Genomic DNA, 21,385 nt, shown 5'->3' with positions numbered 1-21,385 from the left:
CATCTGCCCTTTCTTTTACATTGGGTCCCATACTAACCATTTGGGGCCATGCAGCATCAGGGCCAGTATCTCACTCAGCCAGTTAGAAGCCTGTCCATCCCTCCCACTATTCCCTATAAAATACTGAACATCTATTGGGAGGCAACCTGTTCAACTTGATATCCAAAGGTCCTATTTCGTGATTGAATTTGTGGTTGCCTTAACAAGTAAGGTCAGGAACTAAGACGCTCCTAGAGGCTGTCTGACCCACTACCCTTCTGAGAGTTGGCCTTGGTTGCTTGACTACAGCTACCACTAGGTAAGGAAAGGAAAGCAGAATTATTGTCTAGGTTTGGGAAGTTGGCACCACACTTAAACACAGCACTCGAATATTCCTCTAAGCAAAAGTATTGTTAGCTTTTAATGTAATTCTTGGAAAATATTACACGTTAGCATTCCTTGTATATTTTGTCTAAAATTGCAGTATCTCTTATTGAACAGGAAGCTGAAGCTGGAGAGAAACTACGAATTGCCAAAAACAACTTGGAGTTGATGAATGAAAAACTGATTGCTCAATTGGAAGTAACTGGTGAGAGGTTACACCTTGCTGAAAGTAGAGGTCCACAGCTTGAAGGAGCAGACAGCAAAGGCTGGAAATCAGTTGTTGTAACAAGGTGAGATGACGGGCATAACTAGAGTTTATTTGAAAATAGCTGTAGTCAAATATTAAATATAAAAATAGCCAAAATGTACTTGAATTTTATTTGGTGAAGTGTATCGTGTGTGTTTTTGAAAAATTGTTGAGTCTGCTTTATGTGGCCAAGTGTATTTTGTTATTTTGTTCTATTGTTTAACAGTCAAGTGCAGTTTAATCCACCTAACTGGTTATGGACATAGTTTTAAACATGGATACGGTTAGCACACTTTTGACTTTGCCAACATAACTGATAGTGGGGATCAACTCCATAAGCTCGTCTTAACGCAGATTTTGAAAATTAATTCATCTTTTATAATGCACTAATTACCGGAGACCAGTCTATAAGCGTTGGACCGGGATCCAACCCTGTTTTGCTCTGCATTGTCTTTTTTCCAAGACAAACGGCTTGCCCCTGAGCTATACCCACGGCCCAAAAACCATGAATAAAATTGGCACATAGTATCTTCCCATTACTATTATGAGTTCCCTAGCGTTGCTAATGTAAATGACTACATGTGCTACGTCTCAACAAGTGTTCACGTAGAGAAAGTCAGAGAGGGTAGAACTTGTCTAAACGTATATTTTTTTATAGTTTTTCATAAAGTAGATCACCTATGCCTGATTCTTTTTTTGACATAGAATATATTTGCACATTTAGACACTCATTGAAACAATCTGGTGCTATTCATACTTTAGTATTAATAACATAGGGCTCTAACAAAAACATAAAAGATATTAAGTAATAAAAACAATACAAATTCAAAAATCTAGATATAACCAATAACGTTCCCAAATCATTAGTGTGTATTTTGGTAATTGCAGGAATTTATTTCTAAGCCAATTTAAGCCTACAATAATGTTCATTGAAAGTTAATTAGGTAAAGTCCACTATAGTTCTGGAAGTTCAGGGTTTACTAAGTTCAACACCTTACTCCTCTTCTTGTGGATACATAACCGACTTTAAGCCGCATGGAGAATTGATTCCTTAATGAGTGTCCCTTTGGAATACCAGGGAATCTTTACCACAATGTATACTCCTTTATTTAATTTGAAATAAGGTAGTTAAACTGAAGATTTATTAAAGTCAACTTGGCTATGTAATTCAAAGGGCACCACGTAGCTCTCGCTGAACCAAGCAGAACAAGATACCTCATCTCCCCCCATGTTTTTTTTTAATTTTTAATTTGTGTATGATAAAATAACATTTACAAAAATGAGAACAAATAATCATTCCATAAAAAATTCATCACATTGTATATCAAATCATTTAATTATCATATGCACACGAATAAAACCATATTACAGATAAAACCACTATTTATAAAAAAGATTTAAAAAAAGATTTAAAACCACAATGAAAAGAAAGACCCATAATTTTCCACAATACAGCTGTAAGGATTTTGGAACCGCTATGTTCAAAGACAGCTCATAACTATTTAAAATCTTTGCCCAACACCAATCAGTATTAAACTTATCCTCATCACAGGCAAAGTGACAAAAAAAATGTGAACGAAACTCAGCCAAAGCAGTACTCCATCACGAGATGGCGCAGCGTTTCAACACAGCAAAAGCCGTGTCTACAATTACGCAGAGAACGTGCAATTCCTTGTATAGCTCACTAGACTTCCATGGTAGGCAATACATTCTATTTAAATCGCGTCATCTCCATTGTGTGCTTCCTAGATGGGTCCTATATGGGTCCAATTTAAGATATGGACACAAGTAATTGTACGCTCTCATTTTTATATTGAAGCAGTTGGAATAGATGATATTCCATCACCCTCACTCTATTCTTTATCCAATCTATTTCAAAGAGTTTTCTTGCTGTTATAAGACTGTGTCATAAGCTTCTGCAAGTCCAACCTATATTCGTCCAAAAGCATTAGGGAGACCTGCAACTACTCTGTTAAATAAATTATTCAACATTACATCTTAAATCTGCTAAAATACATTTTTCAGGTGGTTGTAAAAGTGAACTGCATCCTCTTACAATCTTCATGGGCCTGCATGGACACCAATCCAATCCAATCCAATCCTATCTGGTGCCTAATTACCGCCATAGGTGTCCCTTTTGGAAGAAGAAGCAACCTCTTCCATATCACTGACTCAACCCTTGCCAAATCATTAGCCAATAGACCAAATTCCACCCCATAGAGTAGTCTCAGAACCAGTTTTTGGTGCTAAAATGTAACCATTGGAGCTGCCGAGTACCTACCAAATTTCCTATCAAAGACCGCTATCTCAGCCATATTCATTCATGCTTTCTTTAGTATCTGTTCTGAGTCTATTTGTTCTGTTCTTTTTGGATTAATCTCTACCCCCAAATATATCAATGTCTGAACCACCTCCAAGCGTTTCTGTGCTTTATACCAGTTATAGGTTGATTTCTTTTTTTTTCATGTTATTTATCATTAACATTTTTGACTTATTCACGTTCAATTGCAAATCTATGGACGTGAAATACTAATTTGTAGCTGTCAATGCCCTTTGTAGGCGGATAGGCGTCAAATCAAATAGTTCTATGTCATCTGCATATGCTAAAAAAATGATTGGCAGGTCTCCCAATTTAGGCACGTTACTTATTTGACTACAAATTTCCCCAAATCATTAATATACTAGTTAGATAAAAATAGCGCCAAAACCCTCCCTTGGCGTAAACCACAAGAACTTTTTGTCCATCTAGTGTACTTTTCCTTTTGGTCCAAATGTACCCTCACCTTTGTTTCTGAGTGCAGGGCCATCAATATATTCACCAAGCAAGGTGGACATCCTCTCTCACCCAGCTTAGCCCAAAGATGAGCCCGAATTTACCTTATCAAAAGGCTCGGAGATATCAAGGGATGCACAATATAGTGCCTTCTTTGCTGTTTAGCCTGAATATGCAAATAATTAATTACAAAGCAATTGTGAATAGTGCTTAATCCGGGACGAAAGTCAGACTGAAATGTATCCAGGTTACCACTCAGCCCATGCACGCAGCCGCTTCAAAGTTATGGCCCCAAAAATCTTGCTTGATGCATCCTGAAGGGAGACCGGTCTATAATGTAACAGACTCAACCTGTCTCCCTTCTTATAGATAACTACAATATTTGCCCTCCCCATGAAGGTGGAAGGATATTTGGTCTCAGGATCTCCTGGAATAAGACAAATAAAATAGCGGCCCAGAGATCCAAATCAGACCTTAAAGTTATGTTTGGCAGGCCCTCTGGGTCTGGTGCATTCAAGGCCTTATTTTTTTTTAATGAGTTCCCTAATCTCCCATAGGTCTACTTGATCTGACCATGGAGATTCAAGCACAGGCTTCCCTTCTTCTGCCTTAGTTTCATTATACAAAGCCGAAAAAGTAGCTTCCCAGCCTTCAGAAGCAATTGGGTGGCATTGCAAAGAACATTGATCTATTGGTTCCTTGATCAACCTCCAGAAAGACGAGTTATTTTCCTGCATAATAGAGGAGGGCATTGCTTCAGCATCGGCCATATACAACAGGAATCAAACTCCTTAAGCCAGTTATTGTAGTGAGTTGTTAGTGCTTTTGCTTTTGTCTCGTAATCCTGTGAAACCTTCCTGAGCTGTCTCAGCGCTCTTTTATGTTCTTTCTTTTTTACTGAAAGAATACTGTCCTTATTATGTTTATGCCGCTGTCTCCTAACAAAACCCTTTTCCTGCCCAGTTTTAGGACTAAATGAACTTCCCAGGGTCCTTTGTATCGCTTTATCGTAGGTTAAAGGATTCAGTAACTCATCCTCTATAGCTCCCATATAGAAGATACATTACATACAGTGACGGGATGGTAGCTCTGGGGCAAAGTGCTCACCTTGGAAGCAAGACGACACGCCGGCCCCCTCACTTCAGGCCTGTAATCAGCCTCAGCTTTTCTTTCTTGCCAACACCTGGTCGAAGAGGATGCCTGATCCAGAAGCTGCACACTTCCCATGATGTCCTACGGATCTGTTGCCATGCCTCCTGAATTTCTTCACTTGCAGTACGCCCGCTTCATTCTCAGTGTTATTTAAATGATACCCATTTAAATGTAATGATTTTTATTGCAAAATAAGGAAAAGGAAGTGAAGCGCCTTATATCTGGTAAAGGTGTTTAAATTGCCCTGAGACTGCCGCCAGCTTGCCTTGAGCATTGCTCTGCCCACCATCTCACAAAAACAACGTCATAGGGGCAGTAGAGTGATCCCCTATTGTTTGTGCCCATTGTAGCCGGTCCATGCTGCAAATTCAATATGGCCGCCGCCTTCTCTGCACATTAGAAGGCCCCTTCCTTCTTCCTTCCTCCTCATTCCCTCCGCTCACCTGATTGGCTGTACCACCCTTCTTGTGGCCTATTGGCGGGACCGGCAGGCTTTAGCCTCCTCACTTAAGGCCCACATCGAAGGCCCTGTCTGCTCCTTGGTCAGCCTGGGGTCCCTCCCCTACATAGTGTCCTGGGATGAGACTGGAACCTACATGTACCAATGCCTGCTGGACTTTTCCTGAATGTTCAGTTGCTTGTGGGTTAGTCGTAACCTCACCTCCAACTCCAGACTTTGCTCCCTCTTTCCTTCTACATTGCGTTCTCCTGCTTTCGAATTGTGCTGTGCCAGTGACTACTGCTTTCCCATCTGCCTGGCCACCTTTCCAATTGTGCTGTGCCCAGTGACCTCTGTGCTTCCCCTGCTTTCTTTCCCACCTAGCCTTCTGTCTCCACACCCCTGTGTCTCCATTTCTCACTACCTCCCCAGATATTGTGCTCTCTGTCTCTCCTATATTTTCCAACTGTTTCTCTATCGACTATCCCTCCCTTCTCACTAAGTCTGGTAGGAAGAAGTTCAAAAAGGATATCCTGGTCTCCAACCCAGGCCCATCTATCTATCGCTGATACGTACACCATCGCTACCTACAGACAGACTCTCAACGACATTCTCTTTGTCGTTCCTTCGACAGATCCGATGGACTCTTCATATGGTCTCTGTGCTCTTGCCTTACTCCTCCTTTGCCTTAATGGTGGCCCCTGGTGGGAGGCCCTCCTTGCCTCCTTCCACTCCTCTAAGGTCATCATTAATGTTTACAGGAATGGCACTGTCTTGATCCAAGTCCCTCAGGCCAACCTCCTCCACTCTGATAGATGTTTCCCGTTCCTTATCAATTACCTTTCTGCTCCTGCTATCCCTTTCTCTCCCGTCTGCGGCTTCCTTGCGCCCACCCTTGTCACATCTCTTGCACCCTCTTCTTCCGCCTTGGCCACTCTGCCCTCTCCTCCTTCCTCCTCTGCCCTCCCTCAGGCTCCTCCTACACCTCTGCAATGATTTGTATCCCTCCCCGGAAGTCTTTCAAGGACGGCAAACCTTTCCACCTCGCCACTCTTAAATCTCGCTCAGCTGTCAAACACTCCTCTGACATCTGCCGTCTGCTAGAAGAGTATGACCTTGATGTACTTGGTCTCACCATGGCATGGTTCACGGCCGGCTCTGTTACAAGTTTTGACACACTCCTCCCTGATGTCTACAAGATCATCTCTGTGCCCAGAGCCAACTGCATCGGTGGTGGTGTAGCCTTGATCTTCCCTGAGTGGATTCCTGCCTCTATCATTCCCATGCAGGCCTACACCTCCTTTGAATGCCTGGTCTGTAGGCTTTCTCTCTCTCCTGACCACACTCTGACAGTGGCTACTATCTACCGGCCACCTGGTCAGATCACCTCCTTCCTCTCCGAGTGGACGCACCTCTCCTCCTCCCTTCTGGCCTCGACCACTCAACTCCTCCTCCTTGGAGACCGCAACATCCACCTGGATGCTTCCTGTCCCCCCCTCTGCACTCTTTTGCGACCTCTGCGACTCCCTCTTTCTCCAGCATGGGGTCTGGCATGGATTCACATGCTCATGAATATTCCCCGTCGTCAGGCTGGGAATCCTCGGTAAAGAAAAAAATCAGTTTGTTTCATTTTCTGAACTGTCTTTCTCCTAATTACCAATCACTGGTCTCTGGGTCATACTGCCCTCTCCCTAAGCCCCTCCCCGGGCAGCCATCCTCAGATTTTTACCACACGTTCAAGTGTTGGGAGTCCTTGTGCTATAGCTCTCAAGCTTTTACTGCGTTTTGTGATTTTTCAGAGAGTTTAATCAAATTTTTTCGATCAATCGAGCCTCAAGCTCCACCGTTTCTACTTCCAATCAACGAGGACCCGTTTTGGAATTTTCTACGCCCCTCAAGGGTGAGGTTCTCATCGAGTTAAGCTTTTGGAGGATTCCAGAAGACCTTGAGGCCTACCTCGTGGACATGGCCTAGGACAAAGGAGACTCAACGCCCGGGTCCCAGCTGTTCAGGAACTGCCCTGGATGCGGGTTGCAGAATGTATTCAAGGAGGACGAACCTTCTAGATGCCTCTACTGCCTGCACGAAGACAAAATGCACGTGGAGAAGGACTGTGCGTTTTGCAAGAGCTTGTCGGAACGGACCATGAGGGATGTGCGTATTCGCCTCACCAACTGGCTGGAAGGAGGTGAGAAGAGGAAGAGGTCCGAGCGGTCTTCTAAGTCCTTTGAGGGCGCGCCTGCGACGGGGCCCAACAAAAGGCTAAGCACTGTGAGTCCACGGGCACCGGGATCGCCGGTCGGGCTCCTCGGCTGCCAGACAGGGCGTGCTTTCACCAACGCCATCAACCAAGAGCCAACGCTCTGGCTCGGGAAAGAGGAAGTCTGAGAACCCAGGTAAGCTCCTGGAGAAGCCCCGGCCGATCCCGACAGAAACAGCCGAGGGGGAGCGAGGCGGTGACCCTCCCCTCCCAAGGTGAAGCCCTCAAGCGCGTCTAAAGTCGTGAAGGCCCTGATCCACCCGGCTAAGGCCTCGATCGAGGGAGTCGTGGCGGCCCTGGCGAAGCCTATGGATGCTACCCCAGAGGAGACGACCTCGGGGGCCTAGAGTTTCCCTGCCACCGCAGAGGGAATCCTTTTTTCAGCCCATCGATAAGACCCCATGAGAACCCCAGTGGAAAAAGAGGCGGGGGGGCCGGTGGCTATCACGGACACGGACACGGATTCTGGCTGGGGTCGTAAAAGTCCTCAACATGAAGTTCAAGGAGGTCCAGTCCCACGGGAGGGATCCCAACAAAGCGGACGAAGAGAGCGGCGGTGGGCACAACCGACCCCGGATTCGGTCGTCTCGGCAGAGGCAAGCGAAGAAGAGTTCATCCCCCCCGCCCTTCCAGCCTGCGCAGCCCTCGCAGCCTTCATCCCCTTCCCCTGATCCCAGGGAAGACGGGAGGGACCCTCCATCACCACGGCGGGAGCAACGGCTTCAACTTCAACCTCCCCGCCAGACGGCGAGGGGAAGAAACTAGATGCCATGGGTCAGCGAGTCATCTCGTCGGCGGCGACGACAATTAAAGCGGCCAACGCCCTAGCGATTGTGGCCCGGTACGACAGGGAACTTTGGTTTAAGATCGCTCCACTGCTGGACTTTCTTCCGGACGACAAGAGGGCAGATGCCCTGGAGATCCTGCAGGAAGGTGAGGTGGCGTCGGACCACGCCATAACATTGGCCACGGACATTGCTGACACAGGTTTTCCGCCAGTTGGGCAACAGCGTTTGTCTTTGACGGCGAGGGTGGCTCAAGGCGACCGATTTCCGCCAGGACGTGCAAACCAGAGTTTGGGACATGCCCTTCGACGGGAACAACCTCTTCGGCAAGACACTGGATGAGTCACTGCAGGCCATCAAGGCCCACATGGAGACGGCTCAGGCCTTGGGCGTTTTACAGCAATGACGGCTGCCCTTTCGGAACTCTGGAGGCAAGCAAGATGCCTCCAAAGGATTCGGCGGCGGCTCCTCGACGTACCGCCAAGCAGCCCGCTCCTCGTCGCAGGAGGCCTACAGAGGTCGTGGCAAGTCATGAGGATCTCGTCATTGTCGCCAAGGAAGCAAGGCCGCCACCAAGCAAGACTGAACCGGCCGTAGCGTCGGGCCCCCACCTGAGCACCCCTGTGGGAGGCTGGCTGGCGAGGTTCATCAGCGCGTGGGAGTCCATCTCCACCGACCAATGGGTGCTGGATGCCCTGGCCCGCGGGCACACTCTGGAGTTTCTAAAAAAGTGCCCCCGCATTCCACCCGTGGCCAGGAAGGAAAACCACGTCCCTCAACTGCTACTGGAAGTAAAGGCGATGCTGAAGAAAGGAGCCATCGAGCTCGCCCCAAAGAGGCTCTGGGGCTCCGGAGTATACTCATGATACTTCCTGGTAAGAAAGAAGACCGGCGGTTGGCGACCCATCTTGGACCTTTGTCGTTTAAACAAGTACATCAAGGCACAGAAGTTTGGGATGGTCACCCTCCAGCACGTGCTGGGGCAGCTGGAGGAAGGCGACTTCCTGTCGTTGCTGGACTTGGAGGATGCCTGCTTTCACATCCCCATTTCAAAAGGACATCGAAAGTTCCTGAGATTCGTAGTCCAAGGGCGGCACTACCAGTTCAAGGCCCTTCCCTTCGGATTGAAGTCAGCGCCCAGGGTGTTCACCAAGTGCCTAGCCCCGGTGGCGGTGCGGCTGCGACTGCAGGGGATTCACATCTACCCCTACATGGACGATTGGCTCATCCGAGCAAAGACAAGGGATCTCGCCATCGAGCACACAGCGAAGACCGTCCATCTGCTCATGGATCTGGGATTCTCCATCAACTTTGCCAAATCCCACCTGGTTCCGTCGCAGGCCGCACTGTTTCTGGGAGCCAGGCTCGACACAGTGGCGTAACTGGCCTCTCCGTCAGAGGAAAGGACGAAGGCCATCCTGGCAAAGGTACAGCGGCTGTTGGCCATGGACGTGCCCAAGGTGAGGTCCAACAAGTCCCTCCTCGGCATGATGTCCTCATGCATCTACCTAGTGCGCCTGTGCAGGTTGCGGATGCGTCCACTGCGAGTTCCTCGACGCCCGTTGGATGCAAGCGGCGGGCATCTTCGAAGACAGGATCTCTTTCAAAAGACCTTCCGCCAAGCTATCCGGTGGTGGGGCACCCGCGCGCATCTGACGGCGGGCACGGACTTCCAGACGCCGGCACATCAGGAGAGGGTGACGACGGATGCTTACCTGGAGGGGTGGGGAGCGCATACCGGAGATCTCCACGCAAGAGGCCTGTGGCTCCCGGAGGAGAGATCACTACATATGAACATCCTGGAGCTCCGAGCTGTGTTCTGGGCCCTCAGGTCGTTCCTTCCGTCTCTCAAGGGCAAGGTGGTAAGGATCTTCACCGACAACACCACCACGATGTTCTACATACGGAAGCAGGGAGACACCAGGTCACCAGCCCTATCCAAGGAGGCCCAGGATCTGTGGCACTGGGCCGTCGCCCAAGGGATGTTTCTGGTTCCGTTCCACCTGGCAGGAATAAAGAACACCATTGCCGACTCACTCAGCAGGGAGCTGTGCTTGTGCCACGAGTGGGAACTGCGGCAGGATCTAGTGGATTGGGTTCCAGCGATGGGGCAATCCCCAAATTGACCTATTCGCGACGGCAAAGAACACCAAGTGCCAGAGGTTCGCCAGCAGGTTTCCCCAGCCGGGGAGCATGGGAGATGCCTTCTCATTCCCCTGGGACGGCCTGTTCCTGTATGCGTTCCCGCCGTTGCTGCTGCGACTCATCAACCAACTCAAGCAGTCGCGGTGCAGGATGATCCTCGTCGCACCGGCATGGCCGAGACAGATCTGGTTCCCGGACCTTCTGGACTTGTCAGCGTCCCCCCCCACAATCAAGCTGCCGACGGAGGCGGATCTCCTCACCAGAGAAGGAGCCGCCATCCTCCATCAAGACCCAAAGTCGCTGAACTGCAGCACTAGAGTTTGGAGGGTACGATATCCTGGCGTACTGCAAAGAGGTACTTGCAAAGGCCAGGACTTCCTCAACTCTCAAGTGCTAAGGACATAAGTGGAAGAGGTTTTCTGTCTGGTGCAGCGCACAGAAGATTAACCCTCTGCGGATTACGGCCCCTCAAGTGCTGCCGTATTTATTGTTGTTGGTCAAGGCGGGGCTGGCCCATACCTCCATCAAAATCCATCTGGCGGCTATCTCACGCTACACCAGAACTCTGGGGCGCTCATCCCTGTGGTCCCATCGCCTGGTGAAGGAATTCATAAAGGGACTGTTCCGATGGTTCCCGCCATTGAAGGCTCCGGCGTGGGAGCTCAACGTGTTGCTGACCAGGCTCATGGTGCCGCCATTCGAGCCTCTGCATTCGGCACTGTTGAAGTTCCTGTCGTGGACGAGTGGGAGCGATCCAGGCCCTTTCCTGTAAACCTCCATACCTGACTTTCCACGAGACGAGGGTGCTGCTGAGGACGCACCCCTCCTTCATGCCCAAGGTGCCGTCGGACTTCCATCTCAACGAGCCCTTGGTGTTACCTGTTTTCTTCCTGTCACCGGCCGAGAGGACTTTGCACTCGCTGGATGTAGCTAGAGCGCTGAAGTCCTACGTGGACCGCACAAAGAGTTTTTGGAAGACATGACAGCTGTTTGTGAACTTTGGACCTGTGAACCAAGGGAAGGCCCTCTGGAAGGCTTCCATTTCCAGATGGCTCTCCGGCTGCATCATGCACTGTCACCGGTTGGCAAACCGACCGTTGCCCGGCCTTCTGAGAGCCCATTTGACTAGAGCGATCGCTGCTACCACGGCGTTCCTATCTGGTTTGCCCCTGCTGGACATCTGCAGGGCTGCTACGTGGAGGTCGACGCACACCTTCACGAGATTCTACTGCGTCGACCGGGATTCCACAGAGGAGTCCATAGTTGGCCAAGCAGTACTGCGCAACCTGTTCGCCTGAAGGTGGGCCTGGTGAGGAGGTAAGAGATGCTTAATGTTGAGTTGATGATATGCTTAATGTTGAGCTTTGCCACCTCCTGTGGTTGTGCAGGTTTGTACTGCTATGTATTCTTGTATTCATGAGCATGTGAATCCATGGCAGACCCCATGCTGGAGAAAGAGAGAGAGTTGCAAAAGAGTGCAGAGGGGGGGACAGGAAACATCCAGGTGGATGTTGAGGTCTCCAAGGAGGAGGAGTTGAGTGGTCGAGGCCAGGAGGGAGGAGGAGAGGTGCGTCCACTCGGAGAGGAAGGAGGTGATCTGACCAGGTGGCCGGTAGATAGTAGCCACTGTGAGAGTGTGGTCAGGAGAGAGAGAAAGCCTACAGACCAGGCATTCAAAGGAGGTGTAGGCCTGCATGGGAATGATAGAGGCAGGAATCCACTCAGGGAAGATCAAGGCTACACCACCACCGATACTTAGCTGTAACTGTTGTTCTCCAGCATGGGTCTGGCACGGATTCACATGCAAACCCTCCCTCCTTCCCCTCTGCGGCTCTTCACTTGGTCCCACTGCCACTTTACGTGCTACCAAATCTGAGGATGGCTGCCAGGGGAGGGGCTTAGGGAGAGGGCAGTCATTGGCTGGGGGCAGTATGACCCAGAAACCAGTGATAGGTTACTACTAAGAAAGACAGTTCAGAAACAAAACTGCAACTGATTTTTTCTTTACTGAGGATTCCCAGCCTGACGACAGGGAATATTCATGAGCATGTGAATCCATGCCAGACCCATGCTGGAGAACAACAGTTACAGGTAAGTAACTTGTTCCAACTGCAATGGTATATACAGTGTCCAGACACGTGCCCCTTACTATAATGTATCTGCCCCCTTTGTCCCTGATCGTACACTCTCCCCTACAGTGCACTGAATTTTTGAACGCCAAAGCCACACCTGCCGTTTTCGTGTTTACTGAAGCCTGACAAATGTGATCAAAGCCCCTGAGCCTCAACCTTCTTTGGTCTCTGAGCAGCAAATGTGTTTCCTCCAGGCCCAATATATCCGGTCTCTCCTTCCTCGTAAATCTCTCCCGCTTTTTCCTACTTAGGGGAGAGTTGAGCCACTCACGTTTTGGGTTATCCACTTGAATTACCTAATTTATGTCTAAGCCCAGTAAAGTCACCCATGCCTAGTGCTACTTCTCTTGGAGCTTATCTTCATTTGGCCCACTGCCCCTCACGCCCCGTCCATAACCTCAGATCCTTCCTCCATATGAACCATGTTGCCGCCCCTCTCGGACCCTGGAAAGCATCGTCCCCACCCCCCATGCCCATAACTCCCCCCTAGCCCCCAATTGGGGTATCCCCTCTCCCCTTGAACTCTCTAGGGTCACTTCCCCTCTTACCCACTCCAGGATGTTTGCTCCTCATCGCCCCATGCCCCATTGCTTCTGGGCCCACCACCCGTTAAAATCAGAATTTTATCATCAGGAACTAGATCCGCCGGCCGCTTCCCCCACTCTGTTTTGTTCTTCTCCGCCTTCCCCCCCTTTCAGGGGGACTTCTCGGGACAGGTTTCCTCCTCCTTTTTTCCCCTACCGTAGACCGTTCCCAATCCCTGAGCTTCTGGCGGTGAACTGCCCCTTGTGATCTTTCCACCCTCCCCCCTGGCTCTGCCTGATCTATATCCAATTGCAGCAGGTTCGCCCCTTCCTCGGGAGAGGTTATCCTCTTTTGTACTCCCTGCCAATCAAAGAGAAGGCCAAAGGGGAAGGTCCATTAATACTTGATCCCCTTGGCTCTGAGACTGTCAGGATGGGGTTCATTTGCCGTCTCTTCACCAAGGTGCTGCTGGCCAAATCTCGATATAGTTCTATTCTGTGGCTGTCATAACTGAGAGGTTCCATCTGCCTAGCTGCTCTCAAGACTGCCTCCTTCTGAGCGAATCTGGCAAAAGCCGCCAGGACATCCCTTGGTCTAGCATTTACTCCTTTATTAATGCAACCCACTCTGTGGACCCTGTCCAACTCGATGGATTCCGGGGGGGAATTGTCAAGCAGTCCCGCAAAGATGCTTTGCAGCGTGTCCTTCAAATCTCTGTCCTGAATTGCTTCCGGCAGCCATTTCAGCCGAATGTTGACTCTCCTGGACCTGTTCTCCAAATCCTCCATCCTCGGCTCCAAATTCCTTGTTGCAGTGTCCAGTCTTTCGATCGCCTCACTGTTCTCCGTAACCTCCTTGCTCACTTCCTGCATGCCCTTTTCTAGAATTTCCGTCCTCTCTCCTAACTGGCCCACCTCCTGCTTCATCTCAGTCATAGCCTGGCTAATATCCGATCTGAGCAGCTGGATTTGGTCCTGAAAAGTTTTGGCCAAATTATTCTGCAAAGTTAGCATCTCTCCATGAAGGTCCTGATGCGACATCGGGGCCGGCTGAGCCTCCGCCTCCTGGGGGCCCGCACTCTGACCCCTCCCATGAGCGTTTGCCTGCTTAGCACACTCTTCTCTATGCTGCCACAAAGTTGGAAGGGTACCTGAGTCTCCTCTTGGGGCAGGCCGCCCTTAGTCTGCCTCCCTTTGTTTTTTGAGGACATTCTCAGATTAGGGATGCTGAACTATCAATCCCGCTAGCCTGTAGGGGCACCAAGCCTATTGAGGCCGCTATGATCACAAAACAAGCACCCTCCTCCAGGGTCTTTCCTTCCCGTGCGACAAGGCTTTCTTATGGGGGTCACCCCTGGGTAGTGAGCAGGGGGGCGCTATACGCCGCCGGTGCCCTTCCTTTGTCTGGGCCCGCCCCCTTCCGGGACGCTCCTTTACCACCGTCCCGAAATGTAGCACCGCCTAAAATTCCGTGGCGTATACCTTGTGCAGTGCCAATTTGCACAATGCGGGGAATATGCCCACACTGCCACTAATGTCCAACTTGACCACAGTCCTCCCAGTGCGGTGCCCACTGCCTGTCTCTGTTTCTTTGTTTCATTTTACTTGTGGTGAAATAGCTGATAAAGAAGAAACGTATCCTATAGTGTCTCTTTGTGAAATGCAGATATCATCCAGACCGATAACTTGCTTGGGGGGCCATTCCCCTTATACCCCCTTCTCCCCCTCTCGCAGCCAATGGGTGGGAGGGGGGCCCACCCTGCACCCCGCTCTGACTTTGTGCCCCTCTATACCTTGTCTGCCGCAGCTCCACTGTTATTGAAGGCTTGGGAGTGGGGGGGTATTGGTCCGTTGTCAGCGCGGCCAGTCTCCGGCTCCTCCTCCACTTATTCCAATATTTTGTCGGGAGCATCCCCCTGCCGCCACCTGGTGATCGCGGCCAGGTACCTTGGATGGCCGCTGCGCCTTCCGAGGCAAGAGCCGCTGTCGGGAACTCCCGCTTAGTCTTTCCTGTGGCCGCGCCTTCCTTATACTGCCGCAGGGGGCCTGCCCCCCCTTCCGCTGGCCCGCTTGTCCCCCGGGCCAAATCACCCGGCGATTGTAGCGCCGTTAACGGGCCGCTGCTCCTCTATCCCCGGCGGACCTCTTCCACCGACGCTCGCGGCCTGGACGTCCCTCCGGGCTCCGAGGGAGCTTCACTTCTGGCGACTTCTTACAACCGCCTGTATCACGGGCCGTGCTCTCGCCCTCGTCCGCTCTATGTCCCCGGGGGCTTCTCACTGTCACATCTAATGAAACGGGGTGGTGGGGCCGGTTAACTCTGCTGGCGGGCTCCGGAGCGCCGTTGACACGTCTATCTCATGTCGGCGGCCAACTTGAAGTCCCCCCATATAAATCTTTTGACACCGGAAGAGGTTCAATGGAAGCCGGTCAACCGCATGCATCCAAGGATGTTGACGCTTGAGCGTCTCGATCCCGATTGACACCGACATCCACCATATCGACGTCGAGAGACAAACCCTTGACGGTTGTCGGGAAAACATTCACCCCACAACCCCGTTCCAAATTTTTTAATACTATGGTAGGTATCTTCGGCGGTAATGCCGCTGATGATCAGGGGGATGTCGACCCTATTTACTTGGGTTCAGGAGGGGTTAATTATTTTGACAACCAAAATCAGCTTTTGCAGCTGGCTCAAGGCCTCCATGACACTACCAGACTGGACACATCTACCGACCTCGAATTTCAGCAGTCCCAGCCCTATGTTCATAACACTTCTAAATTCAGGGCTTTATTAGAAAGGGTTGACACCCTGGGTTTGCATTAATCAGTGGCGCCCATGCAAGATTTATGAGCAAAAAAAGACCAAAATAAGTTGATTTCTTAGCAAAGAAAGCATCTACTTCAGGCAGTATGGCCACAAAAGCTACAAATCTGGCAAGCAGTTTTGCCAAGTACTCCCTTGGTCTATAGACAGCAGTTGAAAATGCTGCACATTATGCAGAAGGAGAAATGCATAGGGGCTTCCTACAGCTAGTGGAGGATGGGAAAGAGGTGGCCAGTGTGAGGAACTCATGGTGACAACAAGTAGGACAGGCACAAGTGATCACAGTTCAAGGGTGTTTATTGAACAATGAATGCGGTGTGCAGGTTGGAAAAACGCCTAATCTAAATCTAAGATTAAAAAAAAGCCAGTTCTAGTGGCGTTGTCAAAATAAAAAGTGCCTATACTAAGAAACCTATTGCCAAAGCTCTCAAATAATACAAAATGGGGTGTGGGATAGTTCTCAAGAAAAGAAAGAAGTGTTCTCAAATAATATGTCGGGATGCGTTTTGGACACGGGGTAAGATGGTAGATTGGAGCACAGTACAGTCTCTGGCTTCTCCAGCACGAGACAACAGTTCTATTGGCAGTTCTCAGGACACATCTCAAGCTTTCAGCTGTCAGGGCCGTCGATAGCCAAGTCTCGTTTCAGTTGAAAGTCTCTTGCTTTTTGAGGACCTGACGTCTTCAAATAATAAAATAAATTAAAAGTCTGTTTCCAATGTTTGTTGGGCTATGAGTTCACCCCTCGGCCCCCTTCTTCTGGACGCCGACTTTTCTTGTGTCGTATTCTACAAATCTTAATGTCTTTTTAAACAGTTCCAAACACACTGTTTCTTGGGACTTTGCCCCTCTTGGGATTCGCTTCCCTCGCTGCTTCTTACTGCGGGATTCACTTCCCATTCTTTCACTTAGTATTGTAGGTCAAAGTCTTTCGATTGTACGGGGATGTTGCGTGACCCCCTCTATGACCACTTCGACCTATTTCGCTGGCCCTCCTATGGCCTTCTGGTATATGTAGTTTCGCTCATATGGGGATCGACCAGAGTCTCTTGAGTTAGCACCCACGTGGTGCCGATTTCCTTCTGCAGCTGTTTTCCCCTTAACTCTCTTTACAGTTCTTTCATAGATCATCGCACTTGGTTCAGAACTTGCCACTTAGCGATTCTCCCTCAACACAGCCCGGTTCTAATTGGTTCCTTTTCCACTCACCGGGTGTGATGAACCACCTGGCTTTTCCTCTTCATCGGAGTCAAGGCCGGTACCACTGTCGCAGGAGCTTCCCTCGCTCCTACTTATCGGCATAGGCTTGTCCCGTCCACTGTTGACATATGCTACAAGACACTGTTGCTATTGTTCGTGGTCTTAGGCTCTCTTCCACAAAGGTCATGTGGGTCTGGGACGGAAAGGGAAAGGTCACTTCTCTCCTCGCCACCCTCTCGATTCATGCTGCCTTTCTCCTTTGCTTTAACTGCCGCGCCTGCTTAGCCGTCTCGTTGTGCTGTCTGCCGTGCTCGACTTGCTCGTACTGTGCTCTCTGGCTCCACCTTTATCGTTAAGGGGAAGGGATAGGGCCGTCGGGTGTATGTGATTCTGATCAATTGCCTGACTTTGCCTGGCCCTTGTATAGGGACATATCAGGTAAATGGCTCTGGTGTTAGTCCGTTGTCCTTTGTGTTGTGCGAAAAGTGTTAGTAAGTAAAGGTGGGGGCAATGGTTTGGAATTTCCTATGTGAGAGCATGGGGAAAAGTTGTGTAAGGAAGGGGGATACCACGTCTCACCCGGTCGGTGTGCCACTTCCTGAGGACCCCCATCCAGGTGACCCTCCCTCACTGGTCCACCCCTAGGAACTGTATCCAATAGCGATGGCTGTGTCCTGGCCACCTGGATGACAGATCCCCGGGGACTAGCTATGGAGACACCTTCAGGTTTCTCACACCAGGCAGTTGCTACAAACGGGATTGGACATCGCCGACTGTGTGGGCCAATCTATGGTGTCAGCCATAACAGTAAGAAGGCAGTCCTATTTAAAAACTTCTGGTTTTTCGCCTAATGTCCAAGTCAAGCTTCTGCACATGCCCTTCGAGGGCAATCTTCTATTCGACCAAAAAGCTGACGATTCCTTAGAAACATTTAAGGAATCCAAAATCACTACTAAGTCCTTGGGACTAGCTGCACAGCCGGCCAAACCTGCCTTTTAGTTTCGCCTCTAAGGCATGAGGCTACAGGAGATATGCTCCTTATGGCAGGAGAGCACAGCTCCCAGTGGGCAAGCAGGGGCAGAAGCGTTTCAATCACTCCGCAAGGGGCAGAGGGGCTTCTAGAGGCCAACAGGAAGCATCAGCGACGGGGGCGGTCCAGCCTCCAAGGCCACTTTGATTTTCCCCTCTCACAGCTTACCGGTTAGAGGACGGTTGACGGAGCATTTGCTCCAGTGGCAGGGAATTACTTTCCGATGCCTGGGCTCTTGAGCTCATTCAGTGGGGTTAATGTCTGCCATTTAGAAGAAGACCACGGGACATTCCGTCCTCACCCCCAATCCAACTGGGACAGGAGCTCCAGGAAGAACTGAGAGCCCTGTTGTTGAAGGATGCTGTTGAAGAGGTACACCCTGAGCAGAGAGGATCTGGTATTCCCGGTATTTCTTGGTACCCAAGAAGGGAGGAGGTCTCTGTCCCATTCTGGACCTCAGGGCCTTGAAAAAGTTCTTGAGGAAAGACAAATTCAGGATGTTGACGTGGAGAGAGATTCTCCACGCTCTCGAACTAAAGGACTGGCTGGTGTTGATAGACATACAGGATGCTTATTTCCATGTGCCAATCCATCGAAAGCACAGGAAGTTCCTAAGGTTCACCATAGGGGATATGCATTATCAGTTGAAGGTGCTTCCCTTTGGTCGAACCTCCACCCCAATGGTCTTCACCAAGCTCAGGCGTTAGTTGCGGCTCACCTCAGGAGATCTGGGGTCCACGTATTTCCATATCCGGGCAACTGGCTGATCTGAGGGAAGTCTGCAGTGCAGGTCTTGTCCCATTTAGAGCACAACTACTTGCTGCTGCACAAGCTGGGCTTCTCCCTAAATTTAAAGAAGTGCCACATGACACCAGTCCGGAGGCTCGAGTTCATCGGAGCAGTCCTAGATACCCGGGTGGGGAAGGAGAGAGTATTCCACTTGACACAAATGGTCGACTTGTTCCGGGACCATGCCACTCTACTAGTGGCTTCCTTTTTCTGCCATCAAGGTCTCATGGCCTCCTGCATTTTTCTAGTGCCAGAGGCCAGGTTGCTCCTGAGGGGTCAGTGATTTTAGTACCTCTGCACTCTCTCGGATCGCCTCAGGGTGTCCACATCAGTGGTCAATGACCAGTCCTGGTGGGCAGACGGCAACAGTCTCCTTGCGGGGAAAGCCTTCGGGCCTCCTTGGCCTCAGACCTAAGTGGTCACGGCTGTGTCTCTGAAGGGTTGGGGCCCTCACTGCAAGGATTTGCAAGTGAGCGGCCTCTGATCAGCAACGGAAGCCAGGTGGCATCTCAACAGCCGGAATTGCGAGCTATCAGGCTTGGCCTGAAAGCATTCACCCCGTCTCTGCAAGGGAAACCTATCCTCGTCCTGATGGACAGCACAGTGGCAATGCACTCAATGAAGAAGGTGGTGTGCACTTCCGCCCCCTCTGCACGGAGGCGATGATGCTTTAGTTCTGGTTGTTGGAGAACCGAATCTCAGTCTTGGCAGTTCACCTGGCGAGCACAGAGAACAACTTGGCAGATGCTCTGACTAGACAGAGCACGGTCTTGCATGAGTGTGAAGTGTGCCAGGAAGTCCTAGAAGAGTTCTTAGCTCTCTGGGGCCAGCAGTTAATCTGTTCACCAGAATCCAACAGGAAATGCAAACAGTTTTGCTTGAGGCAATTCCTAGCCAACGGTGCACTGGGGGACGCGTTTCTACTGGAGTGGTCCTTCCTTCTCCGTTACGCATTCCCTCTGATTCCCGTCGTTCCATGGGTTCTCTGGAGGTTGAAGAGGTTTTGAGTGACCATGATCTTGATTGCCCCGGACTGTGCGAGGAGAATGTGGTACTCCGACCTCTTGGATCTGTCCATCTGTCCACCTCACTGGTTGCCTCGGCGGACGGATATCCTGACCCAGTCGGAAGGTCGGATACTCCATCCGTCCCCGGAATCCCTCAAGCTACATGCCTCTTGAGAGGATGAGATATGATGATTGGGACCTCTCTGTGGAAATACTTGAGGTATTGCTGGCTGCACACAGAATATCTACAAGATCGTTGTATGTGTGCAGATGAGGAAGATTTGAGGCATGGTGCAGGGGACGCGAGAATGACCTCATCACTTGCCCCACCACTACAGTGATGGAGTTCCTTCTGTCACTGGCCTCTGCAGGCATTCAGGTCACCACAGTGAAAGGATATTTGGCGGCATTGTCTGTGTTTAAAAGATCCCCGGATCGAGGCTCATTATTTACGATCCCAGTAATGGCACAATTCCTTAAAGGCCTTGTAAATATGTTTCTGCCAACTCACTTTGTTGTCCTGGGACCTTAATCTGGTCCTGACATTTCTGATGGCAGCTCCCTTTGAGCCTATGCACTCTTGTCCCTTGTTGGGGAGAATTCTCTTTCTAGGGCTAATTTCCCTCACCTAGTGAGTCCCCCAGCAGCTTTGCTGGATTTCTGGAGTTTATTTTTTCCACCTGATAAGAGTGTACATCTTTTTTTCCACTCTTACATGTGTTTCGGCCTATGTGTTGTAACTCATTATGTGATCTTGGGCACTGGAGCACACCACTCCAAGTGCCCCTGTTCTTGTATGGGTTACACAGCACCTTTAGTGTGGTAACCCAGGGTTGTCTTTTAAACTTCCCTCTGACTCCATTTCGCTGGTGCCGACTACTGTCCCCCAGAGAAAGTTAAAGTTGCCATTTACTTTACATAGTTATTTTTACCACAGACCCAGTACACCCCATCTTACATGGAGTACTGGAAAGGGCTAATCTATATCCCTTTTCTGTCTGTACCTCCCTGAGCATTGTTTTGCTCTTTTAACATTTAGACTTGGCTGGTGGCAGTGTTATCTACCCTAACTTTTCTACCGTGATTATATTAGATAAACGTGGTACTGTTCTTGGCTATTATATTAGCCTCGAACATAAATCCGCTTGACCAAATCGTCTTTCTTTTGGCTCCTGTTGGGTTTATTCGCCATTTCTTTTTGTAAAAGTCCTTCTTGTGTTTTACTTTGCGCGGCAAACTAGGTTCGCCTTCTTTGTTCACCGTCTTTTGGCGGGCTTCTGCAGAGAAGCCCTCTTGGCGCCTGGGTGTCTAGGTAGACTGAATGTGGGGAAGGGGTGTAGTCACCCCCTGCACAGGGTATCCTAGGAAACCCAGTCGCACTTTGCCATGATTGGCTGAGGTGGTTGTCCCGGGTGGACAGCGCCCCTGCTGCGTGATTGACAGCCAGGCTGTGTGAATGGGGGTTTTTGCGCATAAAAGGCAGGTCTCTTGGGCTAGAAGTCAGAGTTGCCTCTGGAACTACAAGGAACCGAAGAGAAGCGTAAAGAACGAAGGCTGCTGCATCTAGCCGTCCTGGTGAAGCCCTGCTGCAGTCCTGAGCTATCTTCCCTTCGATGACTAAGAGGAGATCCAGTCCGGAGTCGTCTTCCCTTGAGCCTGGTGGAGATAACCAGCTCATCCTCTTCAGCCAGAGATCTCCGCCGTGGTCGAAA

At 50.1% G+C, this 21,385-nt stretch overlaps 1 protein-coding gene across 4 annotated transcripts in view; it reads left to right on the top strand.

Annotated features, from left to right (window-relative positions):
* The window catches only part of CEP290 (centrosomal protein 290), a 3,224,991-nt gene that overhangs the window by 2,955,926 nt on the left and 247,680 nt on the right, over positions 1-21,385 (top strand). For all 4 annotated transcript variants that reach the window (XM_069629332.1, XM_069629331.1, XM_069629333.1 and 1 more), the window contains one exon: positions 481-653. In XM_069629332.1, the coding sequence (XP_069485433.1) occupies positions 481-653 (173 nt within the window). The remainder of the gene's footprint in view (positions 1-480; positions 654-21,385) is intronic.

This window comes from Ambystoma mexicanum, chromosome 12 (assembly GCF_040938575.1).
Source record: "Ambystoma mexicanum isolate Mex_15411 chromosome 12, UKY_AmexF1_1, whole genome shotgun sequence".
NCBI classification, from domain to species: domain Eukaryota; kingdom Metazoa; phylum Chordata; class Amphibia; order Caudata; family Ambystomatidae; genus Ambystoma; species Ambystoma mexicanum.
The sequence above is the reverse complement of the archived record's forward strand: the minus strand, read 5'-3'. Positions and strand labels throughout refer to the sequence as shown.